The following is a 20935-nucleotide window of genomic DNA, read 5'->3' as shown; positions in this document are numbered from 1 at the left end:
AAAATTATCATAGCAGTGAAAGCATTTAAAAGAATGTATAAAGATACTTGTAGACTAGCCCAACAAACATATTAATAATAGATGACCAATGTTCCTCTGTATGATGTAGGGTCTGCGAAATGTGGCAAAACATTAAGTCTCCTACTTATGAAATGCTTCTTCAGAACCTGTAAGTGTGAAGGACCTATCCCTGAGGACAACTTCATCTGTGAATTTCGAACCACAGCTCCCTCTTCGATGAAAAGACTGTTAGAGCTTTGCAAGCTCCTAATGGTTCAGTGACTTCATCTAATGCTGCCCTCTAATTGGCCCTGCATTTAAGATGCTCGGGCAATGGTGGGGATGCAACAGTCAGATCTGGATACACTCCAAGGCCAAAAAAGAATTTCCCAACAGACTGCAAAAAGAACTAATGGCCTCAACTCTTATGGAGAGAGAGGGGACTTGTGAGAATAGTTCATGACAGTATTAGTAGGTTATATCTGGACAGTGAGATAGCATTGTCAAAAGTGGTTCATGTGTTAAAAAAAAAAATAGAACAAGTGAAAATTGCTGCATATTTGCTCTGCAGAAAGCTTGCATTTCATTCTTTGTTTCAAGAACTGGGGTGCTTCCTGGGGGACTCTAAAAATAGAATCAATCATGAGGACAGTAACTTCGACTAACAGAAATGGAAAAAAAACTGTTTGCAAGAATTAGTGTCTCCTCTTATTACTCAAGTCATCTAGACAACATTTTTAAAAATCACATTTAAGTTGAAGGAATTTCTTGCTTAAGGAATTATTCATTACAATAGAGTCTATCTGAGCCCAGAAAGAACAGTTCTCTGTCTTTCAATCCAGGCACAAGATTTTGTGCATGCACACACACACACACAAAGATGCATGCATATATCCACACGCACACACAATTTTATCTACATTTCTTCATTTCCGGTGGCTTAAGCCATATCATAATGTCTGATTGCAATATACCACTTATTTTTTCCAAGTTTCCATTTTCTCATCTGTGAAGGGAAATATATTCATATCAGTCTCATGGAGAGGTTATAAGAATGAAACAAGTAACTCAGGGTACATTGGATTTTGTTCTAGATAGCATAACAATGGTTCTTTTAAAAAATTCTGAGGATAAATATTGTAAGCCAAGTACCTTTTTGAGTTCTCTCAAATAAATCACCCTTTTTGCAGCCCTCTTCCAGGTAGAATATTTAGTATTTCATTGTGGGAGCAATAGAAAATTGAAGCTCATCCCAGGCTTGGAAGAACCAGAAGTGAATGTTAAGAAGGTACTTCCATTTTAAGGGTATTGATTACTTGACATCTTGTAGAAGGAGCTAATGGGGACCAGTAACACCGATGGGTGGACAATGTGGGTGTTAGAGTAAACCCTCCTTCACTCATGTGAACCAATCTTCCCCCGTTAAGCAGGAATGACTTTCCCTCACAGTGAAGCAGTCCAGATTCTCATCTGTGATCTAGAGATGAAACTCATGAACCATTATCAATTCTGGATCATTTAGTCACAAATCAGCTATGAACTGCAATGTGCATAAAGACTTTAGGGAAATCAGTCCTAAAGCTATTAAGGAAAAGAAGTTAATACTGAAATTCTGGAAAATAAAAATCTCTCCATTATGTTTGAATTTTACAGACATAGTCAAAACCATGTTTATTTTCAAAGGATTCAAGGAAAAGATTAACTCCTTATAAAGTAGAGGTGTTTATAAAATAGAAGTGGTTTTCAGCAGGGCTGAGTAGAGAAGGGAAAACAAAACTGTTCTGTCTCCTATAAAAATTCTCAAATTATTCTGAAAGTCATAAGACGAAAATGAAACATTTAGGTTAGGAAATATAATTTTGACACCTGCATTACATAGGTGCTTTCAGGGCAAATGAATCAGTTCCTACATATACAAGGGAAAAACGGCCTTTTCAATGACAGCTTCACCCAGTGGTGTGCTGGTGAACAATTAGCAACTGGTTCTGAGAATGGAGATTTATGGCGTTTGCCTATTTCCATAATGCAAATACTTCCATCATAACAGATATCCAATGGGATATCATTGGATACAGAGCTGGGAATACTCAATAGCACACTACTCCATAGACTTTCCACCCTGTAGACACACTAGGTGTAAAATAATCATATAGAAAATAGTAAAGTGCATCAACAGTTAGTGATTGGTATTAATCCCCCGGCACCAGGGAGGCTCCTCCCTGGGAGTCATGTCCCATGCTGGAGGGAAGGTAATGCATTTGCGTGCTGTGTTTGGCTTAGAGTGAGGCCACATTTGAGCAACTTGGAGGCTCTCAGGAGGTAACTCTTAGTCACCCTGCAGTTCTAAGCCTAGTCCATATTTCAGGCACACTGGCTCATGAGCATAGTCACCAGTATCAAGGACCATCCTTCTCTGTTGGTCTTTGCCATTGCACTTCAGGGATTGTTGCTGTTCCAGTGGGGAATGTGACAGAGTTCCCCTGGCTAGGAACTCAGCACTCCCTCAGTCATCACTCAGACCAGCAGAATATCTCAGCCTACATGTGGGATCACATGTTAAAAACTGTTTTTTGACCTTGAATAAAAGGAGGAAATGGCAAATACAAATGAGTTTATGGCTAAGAGTCTTCGAAAAAGAGTCAGGAGGTCATCAGAAGGCTTGTGCTTATACACACCTCAGCAGGATCCCAGAGACAGCCAAAGTAGATACAATTCCAGGTACTAGTTCTCCTGAGGGCTTTGGAGACACAAAAGTTCTATGGTCATGGCAGATGGCTCTGAAGTTCAGTGCCATATCAGTGGGCCCTACTTTGGAATTTGTGTTTCTGAGTGTGATGGAGTTGGATCTTTCTACACATGCCTCTTCTGTCACTTTTACTGAACCTGTGGTTGGTGCTAGGGTTGGTGTATACTCAGGAGACTTGAATCTCTGGACTGGCCACGTGCCAGCTGGGCCCTGATCCTCAGCAGAGTTGCAACTCCTACTCTCTGGTCCGTTGGACTTACCCAGGTCAGCTTGCAGGGAGGTGAGGATGGTCAACCACTATACCAGGGAACTGAGAGTATCTACAAGTGCAAGCAGGAGAATTATATCCATCATCTATGTGGGATCTAAGCCACCTCTCAGTATAGAGGTGGAGTGGACATCACCATCCCAGGGTCCACAGGATGGAGGAATAAAATATGGGTTAGAGGGGACTTACTGATATTCTACTATAGAACTATTGTGACTAGTAATGGAAGAAATTGTAGCATTGATGAGAAAAAACTGGCCATGGTAGTTGCTGAGGGTAGGGAGAGGGAAGAAGAGATGTGATGTGAGGGCATTTTTGGGACTTGGAGTTGTCCTAAATGATATTGCAGGACATTATATATACTGCCAAAACCTACTGAATGGACTGGGGGAGAGTATAAACTACAATGTAAACTATTATCCATGTGGTACAGCAGTGCTCCAAAATGTCTTCACCAAATGCAATGAATGTGCCACAATGATAAAAGAGGTTGTTGATGTGGGAGGAGTGGGGTGGAGGTGGAGTGGTATATAAACATTTTATATTTTTTAATGTAACATTTTTTGTAATCTATGTATCTTCAAAAAAATAAATTAAAAAACTTGATGGGGGTAGGGGGGTAGGGAGTGGGGTATATGGGAACCTCTTATGTTTTTTAATGTAATATTTTGTGTGATCTATTAACTTTTAAAAAAGATAATTTAAAAATTTTAATTTAAAAAATAGTAAAGTGTAGTAAAATAATTAGGAAGTATTAAGTTTTGAATATTTTTTACCTTTGTTTTCAATATAATTTATTTTTTATATATATATATTTTTTTATTGACTTTGTAATAATATTACATTAAAAATATATATGTGAGGTCCCATTCAACCCCACCCCCCCACCCCCCCCTCCCACCCCCAACAACACTCGTTCCCATCATCATGACACATCCATTGGATTTGGTAAGTACATCTTTGTACCTCATAGACAATGGTCTGCACCTCATAGACAATGGTCCACATCATGGCCCATACTCTTCAATATAATTTAATTTTAAGTTTATATGATTATTTTTTAGTAAAGGCTGTGTTTAACAACTGGCTCATAAAATTCCTGGAAATTTAACTGTGGACCTCCCAAGCTGGTGCATGCCAGCTCCAGCACAACTCTGCCTCCATCTACTATTTACTACCATTCAAATAAAAGACAAATAGAGAGATGGCAGTGAAAAGATTGAAGCAACAGAACTCTGATTTAAATATAAGGAGGACTTGGCTAACCCTAAGAAGGTTCAAATATTAAAAGACAGAACATGAAATTTCTAATCTCAGAGATATTTAAGAATCAACAGGCAAGTGTTCAATATTTGAAGTTTAACTCACAGTCCTGACTTGGAGCTGAGAACTGATTAGATCATTTCTTGAGGACTCTTCAAATATGATAGGTCACCTTTCTTAAATAATAATTGAAAGAGCTCCCTTATCAAGAACTTATATTTTAAATATGATTAGATAAAGAATCATTATTGAACAAGATTTCTTATTTCCTATTATCTTAATTATGATCAGTTAGAGCTAGTTATCCATACAGCATTCTTCTTTGTACCTTAATTAACAGATTTAACCAAACAACCTCTATAGCCTGGGGCTTCCCACATGCAAGCTCCTGTTATATAACATATTAATCAATATCAAAGTGCAACCATGTCTCTAATTATGGGGATGGAGAGATATATTTATGACATCATCACATTCAATAATTTCATATCTCTTATGAGAATCAGATAGCTAAAAGCCTATTCTAATACCTTTCATTAATAAAGGGACTGGGTCTCACTATAAACCAGATATACTGCAAGAACCTGTGAAGGAACTGAAGAAGGAAAATATACTGAATTGACTGAGTCCAAACATTTAGTTATATTCAATGATTCAGGTAAAAAATTAGCCAGGAAAACTATTCCAAAAAGGTGGTCTTCCATTCAGAAAAGGGGGGAAAAGATGAACCTCCAGATGCTAAATCTAAATTAACATTGTCATGATCTTTCAGCTGCTTTCCTTAAAGTGGGATGTCTAATTCTGGCATTGGAACCCTAGGCAGTGGCGCAGTCCCTCTTCAGCCTTCAGCTCACCTCCCCTTCCCAGCAGACAGAAGCTGCTCCAAATCAACAAACAAGGGTTTTACTACCAGTGTCAAACAGAACAGCAATCTACTAGTTCAAGAGGTTTACTCTCTCTAACTTTTGTCATCTGGCAACACTCATTGCTTTCACCTGAATTAGTTTTACTGTGTCCAGATTAAATATTCTCTACTTTACCTAGATCTAAAATAAGAATGCTTCATTAAAAGGCATTCAAGGCCTAGTTCTGATTTTATTTTAGTGTCTTTGCAAAATATATCAAATTAAAAATGCAAATTAGATAGTGTGTGCTATGTGCCATTTACTTGAAATACCACTTAATTGGCATTTTGAATACTAAATATTGCTGAAGTGTTACCTTATAGCCCAATGTTATATGCTGTTCTAGATGCAGGAAGATTCACTCATATTAACACCAATTTTTGTGTTAATGGGGATTAAAAGCACGACTTTTTGGTGCAACTAAGGAATAAGCTCCATTTTAACTTTATAAAGTATTTGCCAAATAGTCTTGCTAAAATGGACATTAAAATCATCTTCAAAATGATGTATGAAAAACCTCTCCTTTTTTCAAAATTGATGTTAAAATTACTTTACAATGTAACATAGGTAGTATTATAAGCAATTAGAAAAATCATGTGTGGTTTTCTTTAGGATCTTCTCATTGCTATCCAAACTACTATAGATCCTAACTTACTTAAAAAGCTATCAATACATTTATTCTCATATTCCATATCATCTCCACAATGGTAGGAGGCAGGTAGGTCTCAAAACATAAAACCAAAAGGGCCCTGACAGGGAGCCTTGAAGCAGTTTGACATTATTTATGAATTACAAAAAGAAATATAGATTATGTTTGCAAACTGAGCCGTTCTTCCGGTGTGATAACCCTTTGATTGTATTAGATTCAGCTGAGGCATCTGATTAAATTATGGTAAGATTAGGGCTCTGATCCAACCACATCTTTAGAATGCAACTCAGCGTAGAGTACCAGCCACCTTGGGGATACAACAGACACTCACACGGAAGTAAGCACACAGACAAGGAGAAACAGAGGAAGAGAGACAGCTCATTAGACATGGCAGAGGCCCCAGGAAGAGGGGTGAGCCTGACAGTCTACAGCTGACCTTGTGAAGAGATCTGAGCATATGAGCCTGGAAAGAAACAAGCCCCAGAGAAAGAGACAAGCTTTATACCAGCCTACAGCTGAGACTGGAAGAAGCTGGGACCACGGAACCTTAAGAGGAAAAAGGAAGGCTGAACCCTTGCAGACATTGCCCACCATCTTGCTCCAACATGTGGCAAATGACTTTGGGTGAGAAAGTACCTCTTATGGTACCTTGAGTTGGACTCTTTAGGGCCTTGTGACTGTAACTTTCTACCCCAAATAAATATCTTTTATAAAAGCCAGCAGAGTTCTGGTACTTTGTATCAGCACCCCTTTAGCTGAATAATACAGAGCCCTTTATGACAAACAGAATATGTGTTGGATTTCAGCCCAACATGTGAACACCTCTGTGAAGTACCTAAAGTGCACATCCATATAAGATCTGGGTCCCACCCACTCTGTTTCTTATCCTCCTAAATTTGTCACACTTGCTGATTTTCTGTTTATTCCAGATTTTGCCAGTCCTATTATTGTTTCACTGGGACATTGGAACATTGGGAAAAAGGGAAGCTGGATGCCAGTTCTGTGGCATCTTATCCCCAAAGCCTCCTATTCGTGTGCCTTCCATTCTGGGTTTTATTTGTACTTTAATGAGTGGTTATTGAGCACTGGACTTCCTGTTTCTTTACACAAGATATCAGATGAAAACAAAATGGTTAACAAAATTAAAATCATAATGTTCATGGATAGGTCCGCTTGTATTCCCACTTGCCCACCCAAACTTCTGCAAAGGAAATCACATAAATTTTATGTTAATATGCATTTGTCTCCAATGCCACATCCATAAGATATACTGACTCAAAATGTCTTATGTTTCAATTATTCAATTATTTGGACTTCTTCCCTTGTATAATCTGGATAATCACTCAAATCCCCTCTGGACACCTAAAAGATACTTTGCTAAATTGCAGGCAAAATTTGTAACAGAAAGTTAAAAAAAAAAAAGACAGTAGCAAATACTACTGATATTCAGGGAACAGAAAAGAAATTTTTCTCAGAATCTTATGATAAGGATACTCCTTTTAAGAAACAGTAAAAAAAAAAAAAAAAAAAAGCCTAGGTAAAGCAAAAACAAAAATCCATATAGTACTACCCAGAATGAAAATGGTTTGATTAGAATTAAGGAAATTTAATTTAAAAAATAGGGAATTTGGGATGGGAGAAATTAGCAATTAGGTCTCAATTTGCAAAATACAAAGTAATAATCAATATAAAATGAAAAGGGAAATAAGTAACTGGAGCTTAAAAGAGAAAAAGCCTGAAGGTAAAGATTTGATAAACTATGACAAAGAGGCTTAAGCCATAAGACCAGCACTTTCTTATAAGTACCAATCAGAAGGACATATTCAAATTAATGCGGACCAGGGATACAAACATAAGGACTCTGGCTAGTTTCTATAGAAGAGATAGGAGCCTAACTCAGCTTCACAAAATTGGATCTAAATCCATTTTAATGTGTACTTTACATGGTAACTTGAAACCATTTGCTACAAACAAACCTTAAAACCATGTGCTACAAGTCCCCAAGCACCTTTTGTAAAAGCAGAGTTATTCTTTATTGGCTAAGGAAATAGATTCAGTGTTGAAAGGGGCTCCAAGGCATCTGATGCACTTCCTCTTGGGACCACTAGCTGGACTCCATCTCTAGTCAAGATTGTGACCCAGGAAGAGAAGGTGTAAAAAAGCTTGCAGCTCACCAAGAATGTACCAGATGCCAGACACAGAGAGCAGACCTTCTCCAGAGCAGCCCTATTTAGAACGGAAAACAAGCGCCACCCCCCGACACCCCCCGCCCAGACCCCCACCTCCCCCCAATATCAACCACAGCCTCAAGGGGCTTGTAGGTTCCACTCCATGGTTTCATAAAAACTAAGCTTGCCATGAGGACGCAAGGAATCCTAAACTCTTAAAGAACTAAGATGGTACAGAGTGACAGTTCAGCTAAGCAAGCTCTGAGTCATTCTAGGAGACTCAACCCATCCCTCCACCCCCAGTTTCCCTGCAGACTAAAACAGAACTCTTCTATCTCCACGCACTCCTGCTTCACCCTTCCTTACACACACAACCCCCAATCTCCCGGGTTTAGGGAAAAGCACCACAGTCATTCAGTTACTCAAGATAGTGGCTATCAACGCCTCTGCCAGTCCTAAGCTTTCCACTCCTAAATCCAGCTCTTTGTCACCCTCATCTTGGCGGTAATTATACTTGTCTGAATCACATTATCTTTTGCATCCTGTTTCCCTATGTCTTCTCTTGCCCTCTTCAATCTAGCCTATACTCAGCAATAAGAGAATTTTAAAACGTTAAGTCAGATCATGCCAGGACCCCGTTTAAAATGTTCTAGTGGCTTCACACAGCTGTTTGAATGAATCAGATGCCTTTCCACACCTCCAGTTCCACCACATCGCATACTTTGCATGTGTGGCTCCTGGTCATTCTTTCGGCCTCAGTTTGCAAGCTCTTGGAAGCCTTCACTCCCACCCCATGTGGGAGATGCCCCTCTACTTCTCTCTGCAGCTTCATTACCTTAATGGAAATCACAGTGTTTATAATTAGTTAATTTTTGTTGATATTTTATTGGCAGCCTCTCTCCCCGGTGATATAAGCTCCGTTAAAAGCAGGTCTGCATCTGAATACTTCGCATCTGTACACTCAGTGCTTAGGAACTCTATAAATATTTGTTGAATGCTATTATTTCAAGTTCAGGAAGTGGCAGAATCTAGTAAAGAGAATGCAGACTCTGATCTGAATCCTGGCTCCCTTATTTGCCCTCTGTGTTGCCTTGGACTTGTTATTGAAACTTTCTTTGTCTCGGTTTATGGATTTCTAAAACAAGTGGTTGTAGAGATAACATGATTTCATAGATAGAAAGTGCCTTGAACAATGCCTGGCACATAAAACAGCACTCAATAAAGTTTGGCTACTCACTTATACATTCATTTATTCTCCAAATATTTGCTGAGGGCTGTCCTTCACGGGATGTAATGGAAGATTCTGGGCATGAACTAAAGGCTTTGCCCTTTGTGGACAAGAAATCCAGTGAAAGAAACAGCATGTACACAAAACAATAAATACAGCAGAATATTGTGATTAGTGTTATATGAATAACAAAAATAAAAGACCATAGGAATACAATATTCCCTAAGCAAATTCAAGACTCTTGAGAGTAAACTTAAATATCAAGAGAACTGCAAGCTGATCTGGATTTGCCAAAAATTGGTTAATGCAGACGAAATGTGAGGATTTCAACACTAAAGTCTCATTAGCAACCACAATTTTAATTTCCCTAGCCTTTCTAAGTTTAATAAGATGAACCAGAGTATTTAAATATAGAAAGCAAAATGAAAATAAATGAGTAAGAATTTTACTGCCCAGGTGAAGGGAAAGAGCTATTTAAATTAAAAACATCATAAAACAAAAGTATCAGCCTCTCCCCATAGTAAATGAAACTAATTTCATATTTGCTCCCAAATATCTAGGACAGGTGAGCTGTGCATTTCATATATTTGTTTTAAATGTTGCCACAGCTATACAACCACCATTCAGATGCCTCCCAACACATTTTATTTTAGCATTATATTATCACAGATGAATTTGTTCACAAGATGGTTTTGAATGTGGTAGAGGGAGAAAGTTAACGGAACTTGGTTTTTCATTGTGAGAAAAAAAATGCTAGTTTTCTTTAATTTGGGAGATGATGTTTTTTAAAATGAAAGACACACAACATCCATGTGTTAAAAGCTGTCTGTTTTCTATAGATCTTTTCAAGGTTTCTGTTATGACAAGCATGGAAAGTGTGAATTTTAAGTTTTGTTGCACTGATTCCATATATTAGGCTTGATGGTTATATGTCTTTCACCTTTTCATAAAGTGATGCAGGTACAATAAATCTCCCCTGACAATAACAACAGCCAGGGACAAAGTTCTGTTGATCTTCTCTTAGCAGCTGACCTCTGTGATTTTAGGAAGAGGTCTCAAGCTCCCTGTGGGAACAACTCCTGCCAAGATAAATTCAACACTTCTCTGAGGTCAGTAGGAGAAAATGGCTCTGAAAGATATAGAGAGTAAATTTTAACTTCAAAAACATGCAATTAAACTGCATTTAGAAATGGTAGCCAAAGGTAATTTACTCAGAGCACATGATCAGGTGGCCGGTTGACTTTTATTTCTAGATCAAAAACATCTGCCAATAGAATGTACCTGAGTATAAAAGAAGGAAAAGCAAAGCGACTCAAAAATGTACTTTAAAGTTTGTGGATGACTCAATGGATCTATTACACAAATATGAAGGCTTATGTTTGTATGTTTTTTACCTTCTCTTTAAACTCATCTAGCAGAATTCAGAACATGAATTAAAATCTGAGACAAACACATAAATTTGCATGGGGGTAGAAGCAGAGAAAAAAGTAATGATGAAGCTGGCCAGAGCATGACATGAAGATAGTAGAAAGGAAATAGACTGAGATTTTGCAAACAAAAGCTTAACCACATCCATTAGCCAAAAACTGATCCGTTCTCTCCAATTATTATTATACCACACAATCTGAGTCTTCACTCTGGAAGGTAGATTGGATGAGTTGAGAATGAAATAATAAAAATCTTGCATTTGTTTCTTTAACTTTTTATTAGGAGCTAATCCTCATAAGGACCTGCAGAGTCAACACTCGGTCAGTAGCATGTTGATTCTCTTCAACAAATGGCATTTCCCTCTCAACACCCACATTTATTTACTGCTTCATAACCTCCACCTTCCAACAGTTGGTGGAAAAAAGACAGCTGGTTTCAGTGGAAAGAGGAGCAAGCAGATCTGGGAAACAGGGGTCTCTACCCAGTGACATGCTGAAACCGGCTCCTGTGGGCTCTGAGAGGAGAGTCGGTTTAAATTGTCAGTAATTCTGTGAGCCAATGGTTAAACACAACCATTATTAAAAGTGAAAGTATATAAGCTTAAATTTAAATATGCCATAATAAAGTCAAAGTTGCTAAATATTCCAAATTCAGCCCTTCCAAATTAGTTTACAGCATTTTACTATTATTTATACTTTTGAGGTTATTTATAGCTACTGGGTCTGTTGGTGAAAAAAAAACTATCTAATGGTGTTCTACAAAGAAATAGGCAAATATTACAAATCAGGGTATGATTTATTGTTTTGTTGACTTTCTAGACTCAGGAAAGTAATGAAGAAAATTTTAACAATGCATATTAATCCTAAAAGTATGTCGTATCTATACCCATTATATTGTGAATAACACAACAAAGTTGAAGAAATGTATTTCAGTATTTGGAAACTAGTATCCAATTCTGCAAAAAACTTCTGCTCAAAACAGTGATGACGGAATGACGTTCCAGCATTGTCTTCCTTGTTTCAGTTTCCTCTTATTTCTTAAAGTAAATGAAAGTATTAACTAGCATTCATATCAGAACGATAGAACCAACGGTTCATCAGATTTTAAAATGTATTCTGTGGCAATTAATTGGCTCTTTGGAATTTACAAAAAAATTTTTGCACATTTTATTATTACTTGTCAGCTGAGAGCTACATATCCTTTATATAAGCAAAATTCTAATGTATGATATAACACATTGTGTTGAGATCCAATTATTAAACATTTAGCAGACCCCACTGTCTCCACCATCCCAAAGCTCTTTGGCTTTGGACAAGTTGTTGAACTCGGTGTATATCATTTCCTCATCTGCAAACTGACTGTAAGAGGTATTTTCCTTACAGGATGATTTAAGGAGTGAAATAAAATACAGGGAGTTTATGAAAACTTCCTGTATGGTCTGCCAATGTTAGATATTTTCTTAAACTCACCAAACAAGTTTCAGGTCCCAATATGAGCTCTAAGGACTTGCAGGGTTTGTAGAATGAGTCATGCTTTGCTCCTACCCTCAGAGTGCTTCCAGTCTGGTGATAAGAAATATGTGTACAGAACTTAAGGTCATTTAAGAGAGAATGAAATGTGTTATAACAGAGAACAAGGCAACGTGCCATGAGATTTAAAGGAAAAGGGATTGATTTTACCTGGATGACCAGGTAAGACTTCAGAGAGAAGGTGGAATTTTGAATTAGGCTTTGAAGAAGTTGTATGTATCAACTGAGAAGGTGTGCATGGAGAGTTGAGGCATTCCAGGATGATGGATGAAACCTTAAGCTCATTCCCATCACAAACATCACAATTAAAGCAAAAGAAAAATCAGTATTATATTGATAAAGTTGCAGCATAAAAAAAAAAACAAAAACCCTTACATGTTATTTTCAAGTAAAACAGAAATAACTATGTCATTGTAGATTAAACAGACTGGAGTGCCCATTCGCAACCTTGGATAATCAAGGGTTTACTCAATATTTATTCAGTTTTTCCAACTTAAAAGCCATGTCAGTTTCTAATAAACAAGGTATAAATTATCCTCTGGTCTTTTTTCTTTAGTGAAAGAAAGCATTCATGTTCAAGTGGATATTTTATTATATTTTCATTAAAACTCTATAAAATACGCCTAATTGAAGGTTTTTCACAGGATAGAAGGGACTGTCCAATAGATTAAAAGAAAAGCAGCCACCGATTTCAAACCGAGGAATGCATAAAATATGCGTACATTATGCAAAGAAGGCAGAGCACATCTAAAGTGAGGTTTTATGGGAGAGTGAAACACTGAGGCAAAAGAAAAATAAAAACCTTTTAAAATATCCATGGAAACAAGGATCAACTATTAAAAGAAAAATACATTATTTAAGATTATTTTATCCCTCAGTTCATATGAATTTCAAAGGTTGGTATTACTCAATAAAGTTCAGTGAAAATCATCTTCCTCTTGCTTGTCAAAATAACGTACTTAGCTGTTTGTGACTTAAAAAAAAAAGTCAACCCTTTGAGGAAAGCTTGGCAGAGCTGCTACAGCATCTGTTTTAAGTGAACAACACAGGGGTGTCTATTATTCTCTCACACAAAACAGTCCAACACAAAAGGTCTGTGGCCTTGACCTCAAGTGACAAGAGAACAGACTACAGGGCCAGTCCGGGTCCCTGTGGGACATATGCTCGGAGGCGCATTCCCTCCGCAAGGCCTTTTTTCCTCTCTACTCTCATCTCTTGAACTTCCCCTTCAATGCACAGCCGCCGCGCCAGCGCAGCCGGGCCACTCTCGCTCTCTGTGATGCCACTGGCAGTCTGTCGCTGCCTGAACATGCAGGAATTCAATAAAACCGAAGTCGCAATTGGAAGGGCAGGGACTGGAATTAAGCTGTCGAAAAAGGCGCAGCCAGACCTCCGTCCTGAAGTCCGAGACTCCTCACCCATCACCTTTCAATCTGCGGAAGGTAAGCACCCGCGCTCTCTGAACTAAGAGAGTTGAGGCTGCTTCTGCCTTCTCAGAATCTGAGCATTCCCAGGCACCTTCCGATTTTCAGCAGCGTTACTGGAATTTATCCCAAGAAAAACAAGAGCCCACAAGTCCCCATGAAACTTCAGCAGGGATGCGGAAGGTGCTAGAGCCCTGGGTTCCCACCGAGGGGCGGGGGAGTCGCTCCATCCCGCTGCGCCCGGGGACGCCCGGCGGGCAGGCGGTGAAGCCCAGCGCGTGGGGCGCGTGGGGAGACCGCGCCCTCCCGCCGGGACAGGGGCAACCCGTGAGTGCCCGCGGCGGGAGGGGCGCGGCGAGCAGGGCGGCGGGGACGTTGGAGGGACCCGCGAGCGCGCCCGCCTCACCCGCCCGAAGCTGCGGCTCGGCGGCGGGAGGCCGGGAGGCAGGGCCGGGGGCCGGGGGCGCGCGGGGCACTCACCAGCTGCAGCGCGCAGAGGCAGATGAGCGAGCAGCGGCCGGTGCAGCAGCCCATGGTGCCCGCGGCGTCCGAGCGGCTCGGGTGGCGAGGGATCGGCGTCCTCCGGCGCCGCTGCCTTCAGACTCCCGAGCAGCCCCGCCCGGACCAGGCGAGCTGCCCCCGCAGCCGCCGCTCGCCGCGCCCCGGGGGTCGCGGCGGCTCTGGCCCCTTCTTTGTTAGTTTCGGGGCCGGCGGTGCCGAGGTCAGTGCGGCGCGCGCGACCCGGGCGCTTGTCTGCGGGGTCCCTGCCTCCCACGGTGCGGGTCGGCTTCTTGGGGAGGGGGAGCCGAGCGGGCGGGGCGGGGGGCGGAAGGGAGGCTGCAGATCGTGAGTGGGTGGATGTCGGCTTAGGGGAGGGGAGTCTGTGGGAGGTGGGCGTCTGGAAAGTGGAGTGGGCTGTCTGGGTCGGGGTGTGCGTCTGTGTGTGTGTGTGTGCGTGTGTGTGCGTGTGCGTGTGTGTGGTGGGAGCGGATGAATGAAAGGGAGTGCCCCTGGGGAAGACTGGCCTGCATAGTTAGGAGTCTCTGGGGAGAGAGGGAGAGGCGGAAGGAGAGAATGAGAATGAATATGAATGAGCGCGCAGGAGGCTGCTGGTAGCGATGGAGACCCCGGGTGACCGGTGTAACTTGGGAATCCCCGGCTGGGGGATGGGAGGGTGCTCCGGGGAGTCTGAACGCAAGGAACCGGGTGTAGCTGAGCCGCTCCTGGCGGTGGGGACGGTTGGGAGTTGGGATGGCCTGGAGCGCGCGGGGGGAGGCAGAACCCAGAAGCGAGCACCCTAGCTCCTGGACCTGCGGGGCTGCGCGCGCCGCGGGCGAGAGAAACGCGGGCACCTCGGGCTCCAGGAGAGGGGCGTGCGGGCGAGGCTGCCCCGCCGGGGCCTGGGCACGCGTCCCTCCACCGGCTCTCCGGACCGGGCTCGCTCCCGTGCACCGCAGCCGTGGCCCCTGCGGGAGTCCGGGAGGGAAAGTTGGACAGAGTTGATTTGGCGAGAGGCGCGGCGCGGGGAAAGGCAGCGCGGGGTCACCGGCCCGGACGCCGCGAGCAGAATTGGTGTAGGTTTCTCCACCAAAAAGCCCCGGCGCGAGAGGAGAGTCGGTGAGCAAGAAGAGGATGGATGCGTGGGATGAAGAATGTTTCCGGGGTGAGGATAAATCGGGTTCTTCCCATGGAGAAAGAAATTGTTTAAGAAGGGTTTGGAAAGGGGTCCTGGTTAAGAACGCTTAAGAGCCCAGGCTAACTCTCCGTGACTCCAAGAAGCTTCGCTCGCTGGGTGACCTAACAGAATAGAGCAGAGGAATGCTGCGAAGGATTAAATTTTATCAGGCCTCATTGTCAGATTTCATGGATACATTTGTGATACCTAGTGGAACAGCGCAAGTACCCAAAGCAAAGCAGAAGAGCGGACGCGACAAGCCTGCCGTCCAGCTGTCTCCGAAGAAGCTTTCTTCACCACTTGGCCCTGAAGCCTTGTGTTTCTAACCCGCTGCTGCCCTCCTGGGTTCTTAGTGGTATGTTGGTAAGAACATACGGAAGATCTAAAACATCCATACCTGAAAACTGTGCTTAAGATACTCCAGCGTTTCAGGGAGTTTTGTTTCCAGTTGTTTTGCGTTAACTGGCTCTTTCTGAAAAGGACCTACTTTTATAGCATAGTTACAGCCCTCAGGAACATTCCTGGGGGATTTCTGTGGAATCCTAATGTGGACACATGAGTAATCACAGGATATGGGTCAATTAAAGGTCAAGAACTGGCTTGTTTAGATTTCAGTTCTGTCCATCATAGTGAAGGAAAGGGGAGAGAAGGGATCAGAACCTCTCCCCCTTTTAAAACCCAGCCTTTAAGACCTCAATGGTCAAGAGTGATGAGGTCATGCTTCTCTGGTGCACCATAAATGTACTCATCACCATTAGGGACTAAAACAATAGGGGGAAAAATGGATGCAGATAAATAAATAATTAAGCATACAGACCAGGACTGTGGGCAGTCCCCAGCCACTGCTCCTTCTGAAAGAACAGGAGAAGGGAGCTGAAGAGTGAGAGGGTGTGGGAGAGGGTGTAACTTCCAAGCATTATTACAGGCTTTTCATTTCCAGAAATGGTGATGCGTAACGATGATGATAAAGATAATGGCACATTCTCCTCTCTGAATTTTATGTTTCCTCCAATATACATTTTCTTGGTTTAATTTAGGAAGTACCATATTAGCAGCTGACATCTGCTGGGCTATTGCCACATACCAGGCACTATTCTAAGTGGTTTATATTTATTCTCTCATTTAATTCTCACAAGGACCCTAGGAGTTGAGTGCTGGGAGCATCCCCACTGAAAAGATGTGGAATTGAAGAAACAGGGAGTCCCATTCGTGTCCCATGGCTACTAAGTGGGGCAACAGGAATGCAGAACCAGGTAATGTGACTCTAGAGCTCTTTTGAGTTGAGACCCCCAGGCTGCCTCTGAAATTCAGAAAACAAGGGATACTTATCTACAGTGGAGCTAACTGCTCCCTAGTATGGGAAGCAGGCATAATAGTTTGCATCCAGAATGGGTACCACTCATAGGGTGTGGTTTCAGGGCATCAGGAGCCCTTTCTGTACCTCTCCCTTTCCCACTGTCCCCTCTACCAATTGACCCAGACTGGAGTTTCTTCCTTGTATACTTTAAGACAGTTGAATATGCATCTGACTTTCAAAGGAGGAAGGCAGAAGAAGCAAAGATAGCGCACACTGATAACAAGTCTAAGTAAATGTTTGCAGTTACTTTATTTCCCTCTGCAGTCTCTTGCTTCTGATTTTTGAAAGAGAACTGCATCTTAAACCAAAAACCCTCCTCTCTTCTTCCTTTGTTTCCTTCTTCCCTCCATATCTCCCTCAATATATCGTAATGGCTTATCATGTAAAAGGCAGTGCTAGTTGCTAGATTTGCAGTGGTAAATGATGCTACTCACTCTTCACAAGGACTTGAGATGGGGGCTTGGGAAGCAGATGCATAAATGAAGTAGAACCCACTCTGAAAGAGAAGCTGTTCCAAGGGCTGTGGTTGGGTTTTCTTGCTATGAAGGTTAGGAGAGGTTTAGAAGAGGAAGTACCTGTCTCTTGGGAAGAAGATATGAGAAGAGAGTAGTGAATGACAGGAGAATGGAAAGGGTGGGTCCTGGAGAGGAGTTTGGAAAAGTCAATGGATAGAGGATATAATAACCTACATAGAACGGCCAATCCAATACATGGTTTGTTTATGCTGCGTCCTCCCTATAGAATCACCAACAGGTCACTCTGCTTCCCCGTGAGCCCCCATTTCCCATTTGTAAACCTGTCATAGTGACATCACTTGTCTCATCTGATTAAGCCTATGCAGCACAGCTTTTTCATTTTCTCCTTACCCCAACCCTCTAGAGATTGCACCTTGCCTTTTGCAATCTTCACTGTGTCACATACCTAGGAGCGTTTTCTAGACACCCCATCTGAAATCCTACCCAGTCACTTTTATTTCTCTTCTATATACTTAGTTGTTGAGAGTTTATTAGTAAACTTTATTTCAACTTCAAAAAATAAAATAACAGATGAAAGACAGCTTAACAAATTATGGAAGCATTACTTTTAAAAATCCTGTCTAGGCACATTAATTTTTTTTTAAGTCCTGGAAATGAACTCAATTGTTTTACCAGTGTTCAGAAAGATAAATAAATGAACACAGATTCATTAAATGACATGACCAAGGTCTCTTCGTTAACAAAGAAAATAAGAAAAAAATGCTTGGTTATACTCATATCTCAGAAAACTTAATCTCATATTCTTTTTTTTTTATGTTTAGCATTGATACAGTGCCTTGTTTGCTTTTGCTACAAAAAAAATTACAGCATTACTGTTAACTATAGTCTATAAGTTACATTAGTTATATTTTTCCCATGCATCTCCATATTCTTAACATCTTATGACAGAGGATAATCCTTGTATTTATATTATTGATCATAATCCTCATCTACCACTAAAATCACTGTATTACATAGTCCCTAGACTATCCTCTAGTTGTTGCCTTTTTGTTGCCTGCCTCCCCCACTCAGATACAATGCTGTTTGACCAGAGTTTATGGTGATAGTAAAACTCAGTATTTGTTGAGTGAAGTAAGATGATGTGTATAAGTTTTTAGCATAATGTTTCACACGTAGAAATATTTTTATTTCTTAGTTTCTTGGTAAAATTCCTGTTGAGACTCTGCCACTCTGCTGCCCTTAAACTTGAGGGAGGAGTGAATTCTACTTATCAAGAGCAAGACACCATGGTGGAACAGAGCATACCTAGAAGCCAGAACTATAGATGCAGGTAGTTTCCAGATGCCCAACTTTTTTGGCTTCACAGTACTTTCAAACACTAGGGTCTAAAACACCCCGAAGAACTAAAATTGAAGTAACTAAAGTTTCTGCCTCATTATTGGCTCTTTTTTTGAAAACCTTTCCATACTGCATTTGTGTCTGAGTAGATTAGTTTATAGCTGACCAAGCGCTATTCTATCCCGGCTATGGAAAGTTCCTAAATGTGCCACTAAAATGTGTGCTTTCCCACTTGATATCGGCCCCTCCTTAGGAACCTCTTAGAACAAGTAAATTACAATCCTATCCACTTGCTCCTGCAACTGCCTTAACCTCATGACTATCAAAACAGACATAACGATAGCACAGATAAGGTTTATAGCTGCTCAGTTGAGACTACCATGAGTTGGAACACATGCTCCATGCAGCTGAGACGACCCTTTTACTTAGAATAGGTTCATCTGTCACCATTAGCCGTGGATGTCCAGGGAGGTTGGGGGCAGGCGTAGGGTGGCAATTTCTAATTCCTATATTTTCTTACTCCCTAAGAAGGCTGACACTTCTTGCTGTTATAAACACGTTCGTGGCATCTTAGAATTTAAATAAGAGCCCTAGAGGGGCTGTTTCATTAGGAGATTAGGTGAGAAGGAAGCGGGGGATGGGTTTGGGGAGGTAGGCTTAAGGACCCCGGAAAGCCTGGGGAAGGGTGGATGAGGTGGGAGAAATATAAAAAGAGAATGGATAAGGAAAACTGCTTTGCTATCTTTTTATTCAAGAAATTTTATTAATCACTCATTTTTAAATTTTCAAAAAGCCAAGATAACATCTTATTAATTCCTCATTGGGATAAAAATAAGCCTCAATAAATATTAATTCCACCACCCTCTCCAGCGGTCAAATAATGCTTTTCTCATTGCTACTGTAATCATAATGATCATAATTAGGATTCCAGTGATAATGCGTTTAGGGTTTTTCTAATGACATGCATCCAGTGGCTCTGACTGACACGGACAAGTTTAAACATTTCTCACCACTGAATGGATTGCCTCGCATTGGCAACTGCCAGGGATTTACGTGCAACAACGTTACTGCTTATCTGCTATGGGATGTGGGAGTCTGGGTCAGAGTCCTCCTGCAAGTGACACAGACACTTTTTTACTATGGTTAAAGGGTTTCTCTGCTGCCTTCAGTTTTCCTCAAGATTCCAGAAGATCAGACTTACCTGCCTATAGCTTACCTAGACCCCCTAACAATTGACAGTAACAGAGGAAGGAGAAGATAAGAAGACTGAAAAGGAAGAGAGAACCCTAATAAAAGTCTCAGTGAATCCTGGTCCCATTCAACAGGCTTTAAAGTAATTAATTTATTAGCTATTTAATGAATTAGTTAGTTATTGGATTACCTAAACTGCTCTAAAGAGATTTCTTTGTTTTTTCTTTTCTTTCTTTCTTCTCCTTTTTTTTTTTTTTTTTTTTTTTTTTTTTTTTTTGCCTCTTTCTGTTTTTAACCAAAGAAGGCATTACAGCACTATGTGTGGAGAGAATATCTCTACAAGGTGATGAACTTTTTGGAGCATATTTCCTCCCATCTGTCTGGTTCAAGAATCAATCCTATATTATTGTGTTATATCTTGTATAATACTATGCTTTGTAAAATATTAATGTTAAGGAAGCTGAATGAAGGTTTTATGAGACCTCTGTGTATTGTGCAACTTTTGTAAGTCAAAGATTATTTCAAAACAAACAGCTAAAAAGGAACAATCATATAACATGCCTTAGGCATGTGCAGCAGGCATATGCAATACTGAATCAGGTTGCCTGCCAGTAATATAGACGCTCATGCAAAGTATATTCAGTCTGGCTAATACCGAGTTATTTTAGTTCCCTTGGCTGCTTGAGCAAATACCGTGCAAAGGGTAGGCTTGAACAATGGGAATTTATTTGCTCATAATTTTGAGGTTAAGAACCTCCAAATCAAGGCATTATCAAGGCAATGCTTTCTTCCAAAAGACTGTGGCATTCTGGGGCTGGCTGCTGGCAGCCTTCGGTCCTTAGCTCATCACATGGCAAGGCACATGGCAGCATCTCTTATTCTCTCCCTTCTCTTCTGGGTTCCGTGAGTGCTTCTGGAAGCTCCCTCTATGGCTTTCACTCTGAATTTCATTCTGTTTATAAAGGACTCAGTAATAGAATTAAGATTTGTCCTGACTGAGGTGGACCACACCTTAACTGAAGTAACCTCATCAGAAAGTCCTGCTCACAATGAGTTCACCCCCACAGGCATGGGTCACGTTTGTGAACATGTTCTAAGATAGCGTCAACCCACCACACAAGTGCACCAATTCTTCAGTGATATATAAGTGATGGATCTTTTTATTTGTCCATGGCATTTTAAATATTAATATAAAACTCCAAATTGCTATACCAATATGCACAAACAGGTAGTTTATTTTTTAAATCGATGAGACAAGCTTATGGCCCAAAATGAATATGATGCTGCTTT

General features: G+C 41.1%; 1 protein-coding gene across 2 annotated transcripts in view; it reads right to left on the bottom strand.

The window, feature by feature from the left end:
- Nucleotides 1-15086, bottom strand: part of NKAIN3 (sodium/potassium transporting ATPase interacting 3) — a 702972-nt gene extending 687886 nt beyond the window's left edge. Inside the window, exon 1 of one of the 2 annotated variants that reach the window (XM_004463919.5) lies at nucleotides 14089-15086. In XM_004463919.5, coding sequence (XP_004463976.2) covers nucleotides 14089-14142 — 54 coding nt within the window. In that variant the 5' untranslated portion in view covers nucleotides 14143-15086. The remainder of the gene's footprint in view (nucleotides 1-14088) is intronic. The other variant, XM_058275571.2, reaches the window with a different exon arrangement.
- Between the last annotated feature and the right edge of the window lie 5849 nt (nucleotides 15087-20935).

Source organism: Dasypus novemcinctus, chromosome 14, assembly GCF_030445035.2.
Source record: "Dasypus novemcinctus isolate mDasNov1 chromosome 14, mDasNov1.1.hap2, whole genome shotgun sequence".
Classification (NCBI taxonomy): domain Eukaryota; kingdom Metazoa; phylum Chordata; class Mammalia; order Cingulata; family Dasypodidae; genus Dasypus; species Dasypus novemcinctus.
Note: the sequence above shows the minus strand (reverse complement) of the source record. Positions and strands in the feature narration are given on the sequence as shown.